The following is a 6,087-nucleotide window of genomic DNA, read 5'->3' as shown; positions in this document are numbered from 1 at the left end:
AGGAAAAAAAAAAAAAAAAAAAAAAAAGGTGGTAACCCTCCAAATTTGATACCTCTTGAGACAGCTTTTTCACTTCCAAGCTAAGTTGTTTTAGCAATTTTGAGGACTTTTGAAAGTTTGCATCTTTAAGCATCTCGAGGCATCGTCTTTCCTTGCTTAAAGTGTCTTCAACCAACACAAGTTTTGAGCCATTTCTGACTCTTGCCACATCTAGATAGGTTTTTGAATCCCTCACTTTGTTTTTGTATATTAGCCTTTGCTCTTCTGGGTGCAAACCAGTTGGTTCTGCCAACATCTTTTTTAATTCACCTGCCAAAATTATGCATTTATCAACAACAACTCATCAATCTCTTTCCAAGAGAATATGATATCAACAACAAATAGAGTGTTAGCTCGTGGACATTGGACTCTAAAAAATGATATCAATATGAACCCAACTCAAAGCTTTTGATTTGATAAGTAATGAAGAACTCAGAATCATATTCACACACAAAAATGAAGGAAATTGAATAGATGCAAAGAGAGAGATGATATTACCGAAGCTTGCATGGGAGCTGATATGAACGTGATGGTAAGAAGACCCACATTTGACCTTAAGTTTGATGGTGGGAGGAGAGGGATTTGGATTTGGATTCAAATCTCTGATTTGAACAAACATTCCTCCAGGCCTAACTTCCAATTCTGGAACACTTGCCCTCTCGTTTCCAGCAATGGATGAGTTATTCTGAGTTGAAACCATACTGCAACCCTTTGATTTTGCTGCCTTCGCCTCTCTCCTTCTCTCTATGTTTCACATTGCTTTATTAACAACACCAGAGGAAACCCATAGGAAGAAGAAAGAATCTTGCGAGTTTGCCAAAAGTTCAATCATGGAATCACAAAAAGGAAGCCTGTTTTTGATTATTCATTGCTTTACAACAAAAACATAAGAAAGGTTAGGGAAGAGAGAATATAGGAACTTAAAGACAGAGAGAAAGTGAGAGAGTAATGGGCAGAGAACAAGTTTTGAGTGAGGGAAGGAAGAATCTAATCTGTAAAAGGAATAACAAAAGGTCACAAACTCAGTATCTATGATATACGATAAATATTTAATTTAATGTGGTAACAAAGTTGGTGAGGGGTAAATATTTTATATTTAAATTTTATGAGTTTTTAGTTATGGTAGGATTTAAAGATCCAATCTAAAAACCAAAATCAATTTGAGAAGAAAAAGGTCCTCGAGAGTTCTCCGTTAAAAACTGTGGCCAATTGAGTAAAGACTGACTAACTGTTTGATCTTCTAAGAGTATGGATAACTCTAAGAATGAAGAGTTTATGGTCCCTAACCTGATATCTGTTCGTGCCCTTCCCTATCAACCCAAACAGAAAGAGAGATACTCATATGAAGCCTGAACCGCACAGTGGAAGAAGAGATCGTCATATCTATCTAATTCTACACCAAACCAAACTGGTTTGATGTTCACGATGTGTTATTCTCAAATAATTAGGAGTTAGGGCCCAATAACTGTGTATCATATAATATAATCTGCGTTATTTCACATTGTATTCATCAATAATGCATTGTTGCTTGTGTAATGTATGGAAAAAGGGGTTCCTGATCGTCACCTCCAAACTGCTTGGCTGCTCAATCATTTCATCTCTTCCTACATGAACCCACAACCAAACTTTCTGGCTTGACGCCACCCTACACAACCTTCATTATTTTATTTACATTTTCCCCTAACTTTTTACACGTGTCCATCTTCCATTGGTATAATCAAAGTCATTGAAACCCTAAAATTTTGAACACCCAAACCAAAATCAATTTTGTATACAAAATTCGAGTTTAGGGACCAAAACAAAATTAAAAAAAAAGTTGAAAAGGTTGTGAACTTTTTTTTGGTTGTGCTTCTTTTCTGTTATTATTTGTCTGCTGATCTGCCGTTTACATCTATATTTGAGTTAACCTTTTGGATCTTCAATTTTCATCATCCACTTCCGTAGTTTTCTCTCTGTGTTTTTTCTACTTTACCTTTCTCTCTCTCTCCTCTCCCACCTCCTAAAACTGCCTATTTCTTCTTCTTCTTCTTTTTGGTTTGCAAAGCTTCATCAACAGACTTCCATGGCGGTTCTACCAACCAACTCTTCAAGATTGGATCTCACCATCTCCGTACCTGGCCTCACTTCATTCTCATCATCACCACTTCCTCCATCTGGTACACCACCATCTTTCGTTTCCTCAATCTAATTCAACTCGGATCTTTTTCTCTCTTAATAGAGTACGGATAGAGGATTAAATACATCGTACGATGTCGAGTAATTTTTTTTTAATTTTTAGTAGTGATTTTAAGTATATGATGTTTCGTGTTATAAGTTTTGAACGGATGATTGAAGGTGTAATGGGTTGAGTTTTTGAGTTTGGTAGCGATTATTGGTTGCAGCGGTGCGAGATTTGGACATGAACAGAGCGCCAGATGAAGAGGAATGGATGATGGGAAGCATGGAGGAAGATGAAGAAAACAACAGTGGAAGCCATCCAAGGAAGAAGCTGCGTTTAACAAAGGAACAGTCCCATCTTCTTGAACAGAGCTTCAGACAAAACCATACCTTAAACCCAGTACTACAATTCTCAAACCTCTCCCTTCCCTTCTTCTTCTTTTCTTTATTTGAGCTGCAGCGTTTTTTCCTCCATTTTTTTGGTAGAAACAAAAGGAGAGTCTTGCGGAAGTGTTGAAGCTGAAGCCAAGGCAGGTTGAGGTTTGGTTTCAGAACCGAAGGGCCAGGTGAATCAACTTATATCCTATGCATGTTTTGGTGACTCTATTCTCCATGGATTTTGATTCTTTAAGTCTTCTTCAAACATTCTATTGTAATTCTTCAGAACCTAACAAAAAAAATACGATAATTGTAGAATAATTATAGTATGTGAGTGCTTTGAATTCAGCTCAAAACATAAACAAAGAAAGAGTTAATCCAAAGTGAATCCAAAGAAGAGAAGGAATAGGGATAATCCAAACAAGTGTTGTTAATTAAACTATAACATAATGGTGTCCGCTTCCATAAAATAATAATAATGGAATTATGGGGTAAGATATGCAACGCCACCAAGCGACAATAGGTGAGCAAAATTATGAACGAGTTATGATGTGGTTTCCCCATGAGTTTAAATATTTCAATAACACATACAATGTCGAGGCTGCTCCCCCTCGCCGCCTCGTGTGTGTGCCTTCACTACCCATATGCATATCATATTATATTTTTTATTCCATCTTTTTCCTTACCCATATGTGTATCAGCTCAACATTTGCATATCTAATTCTCCTATGCGTTGGATTCCGAGTATTAAAATCATTCAAGTTTCGAAGCCATTACAACTCATTATTGTGTCAGCCTATTATGGGTACAAAGATGAAGTGAAAATAAGGTGATTAAAGTAAATTTGCGTACACCATTTAATTTGGTTGGGTAATAATTAGAATCCAAGAAGACAATAATGATGTTCTTGTCTTTCATGTAAAAGGGCTTCAATTGGCATTTATTTCACTTTCATATATCTTTTTTGTTACCCACAATTATTCGTATTTTTTGTAGTCACAACATACTATTTTTCAAACTATATTATTATTGCATTTACTTTTCCTTTTGTATTAAATTAAGCATTTATTTGGGTGTGAATTTAAGAACAAAATAATATATCCATAATCACTCCATTAATTGATTTACATTTAATTATTCATAGGAGCAAGCTGAAGCAGACCGAGATGGAGTGCGAGTATCTGAAGAGATGGTTCGGCCTACTGACGGAGCAAAACAAGAAACTGCAGAAGGAGGTGGAGGAGCTGAGGGCGATGAAGGTGGCGCCGCCCACGGTGATTTCTCCTCACAGCTGCGAGCCGCTGCCGGCGTCGAACCTCACAATGTGTCCACGCTGCGAGCGCGTGACCACTACCACCCTCGACAAGACCCGCATTGTCGTTTAAGCTGGTCGGCCGCTGCCCATTATTGCCTTTTCTTTTCTTTTCTTTTTTTCTTTTCCCCCCTCATGCGGAATCATCGCTCCACCTTAATCAAAATGTGATTCACTCTCTTTGTTTTATCTTCTTTTCTTCGGCGTTTTAATTTTAGATACACATATAGTCATATTAAAATATATATATATATATAATTATATAGATCCTGTCTAGTCTATAAGGGGGTGCTTTGTTTGTGCCTACGTTTGAAATTGGATATGGATTGTGTCTAGTTCTTCTCTACTCTTGGAAGGTGTGTTTTGGTTCTTAAACACAGTGTACTTGACCTGAAACTTTATACAATTTGAAATAATGTAAGCATGAAATTAGAGAGCAGCATCTTGAATAGTCGAAACCTATAAAACATGGACAAATCATAAAACCATGATAAAATGGGGCATGCTTTAGAGGGGGTAGTGCTTAAAACGATCAAGAATGATATGATATCCATTGTTGTAGGCAGCAGAGGGAAGGTAGGGGGTACGTAAAAGCAACAACAGCACAAAAGGCATAATGGAAACACATTGGAAGGCCATTGGACCCATTTTGTCTGAATGCTTTTCTCAATTCGGCGCCGCAGCCGACGATCCAGCTCCTTTAGGCTTCAATTATGCAAAATGTCTCCATATATCCTTTACCTTTATATTTCTTAAGTTTCAAATACTACTGTCTCTCTTTCTAATCCTCAAAACCTAAATCATTACTTAATCCAACTTTCTTTGTGTTTTATTTATTTATTTATTTATTTATTTATTTTTGCCCTTCCCTATGGCATTGAATTGCATTAAAATGTAGTATTTATTGTATGAATCGTCGTCAATAATTTAACATTTAATTTCTAGATTCTCTCTTTTTCTAGATTTTATATATATTTCTGGCTTTTTTTTAATTCTCATTATTATTATTATTATTATTGAATTATTTTAACTTCTAGCATTATTTGAAATTTCTATTCAAGGCTTTCAAACCAGTTTTCTAAAAATAAAATAAAAAAAAAAAATTGTACAATTAATGCTTTATTTTTCTCCCCAATGAATATGGCATCTTACAATTCACCTCCCTTGGGTGCTTAATATTATTAGAGGCCCATTGTCCCCCGTCTAATTATGATACTATTTTTAGCGGCTCAATCCTAACGCTAGCAAAAAAAAATTTCCATCTTATACTTCTCCTCAAGGTTTTAAAATGTATGTACTATAGAGAGAGTCTCTCCCTATTCCGATCAATGTCTTGCACCTTCTAATGATTGACTATGATATCATTTATAACAACTAAAATTCACTACTAACAAATATTGTCTATTTTGAAACAATTGAAAGGGAAAAGAAAAATTGAAATCTAAGCAAAAACAATTTAAATGGAAAATCAAGTATTAATTGACTTGCAAATGTTCAAAATTGATATGTTTTACAGATTAAGAAATAAAATTTTGTTAGCGTCATAGATATGTAAATGATTTTTTTTCTTTTTTTAAGGGTATAATTAAAACATTTGATTTATTTTGGGTGTATTTTTATCAATTATATTATTTTTTATTATTATTATTTTTTTTAAAGCCAACCCCACAGCCTCGCCCTTGGCTATAAATAGGGGCGTAAGGTCATTTAGGGTTCCGCCTCCTAAGACTTCCTATACCTCGAGACACATCCAGGTAAAATTTAGAAATTTGCATCTTTTTCATTTCGCATTAGGGTTTAGGCTTTCTTAATTTCATTCAATCCATTCTGAATAATCGAGAAATCGATAGAGGGCTGAGGCATTTAAAGGGGAGAGCAGTTAACATCGGTGGCTCTGAAGAACCTGTAGGTTCTCTGCAGGTTGCCCTGCTTCTCTAGCCCTCAACAGCAATTTCCAAATGGTATCATAGTACGGTTGAAGTGCTTTGGAATGGAATCGCTTCAGATTTGTAGCTCTTAAGAGCTTTCTTTTCTGAGTTTGTCCTCGTTCCGATCTTCTACACTCATCCGCCTCCATACGCCATTACATTTTGTATCTCATGTTCTCTGTACGTTGTGAAATTAATTCTGAATCTGGATTGGGTGTTAGAATGTAAGGAATTTTTTGAAAGATCTAACAAAAATGCAGTTGTACGTTTAGA

General features: G+C 35.7%; 2 protein-coding genes and 1 long non-coding RNA gene across 3 annotated transcripts in view; 2 read left to right on the top strand and 1 right to left on the bottom strand.

Annotated features, from left to right (window-relative positions):
* LOC111476925 (BAG family molecular chaperone regulator 1-like) overlaps window positions 1-776 on the bottom strand; it is a 1,707-nt gene extending 931 nt beyond the window's left edge. The window contains exons 1-2 of the mRNA XM_023120803.1: window positions 538-776; window positions 53-309 (exon numbers count right to left, since the gene is read on the bottom strand). Coding sequence (XP_022976571.1) covers window positions 53-309; window positions 538-739 — 459 coding nt within the window. The 5' untranslated portion in view covers window positions 740-776. The remainder of the gene's footprint in view (window positions 1-52; window positions 310-537) is intronic.
* A 1,143-nt stretch (window positions 777-1,919) lies between these two features.
* LOC111476932 (homeobox-leucine zipper protein HOX3-like) lies at window positions 1,920-4,179 on the top strand. The gene is made up of 4 exons (XM_023120814.1): window positions 1,920-2,195; window positions 2,421-2,596; window positions 2,683-2,762; window positions 3,719-4,179. Exons 1-4 carry the CDS (start codon window positions 2,102-2,104, stop codon window positions 3,957-3,959), a joined length of 591 nt encoding a protein of 196 aa, XP_022976582.1. The 5' UTR covers window positions 1,920-2,101; the 3' UTR covers window positions 3,960-4,179.
* A 1,418-nt stretch (window positions 4,180-5,597) lies between these two features.
* On the top strand, window positions 5,598-6,034 carry LOC111486932. The gene is made up of 2 exons (XR_002718960.1): window positions 5,598-5,640; window positions 5,737-6,034. It is a non-coding gene; the product is annotated as an uncharacterized LOC111486932 (long non-coding RNA).
* Window positions 6,035-6,087: the final 53 nt, after the last annotated feature.

Source organism: Cucurbita maxima, unplaced genomic scaffold (genome assembly GCF_002738345.1).
Source record: "Cucurbita maxima cultivar Rimu unplaced genomic scaffold, Cmax_1.0 Cma_Scf00001, whole genome shotgun sequence".
In the NCBI taxonomy this organism is placed as follows: Eukaryota; Viridiplantae; Streptophyta; class Magnoliopsida; order Cucurbitales; family Cucurbitaceae; genus Cucurbita; species Cucurbita maxima.
This window is presented reverse-complemented; position numbering and strand designations above follow the sequence as displayed.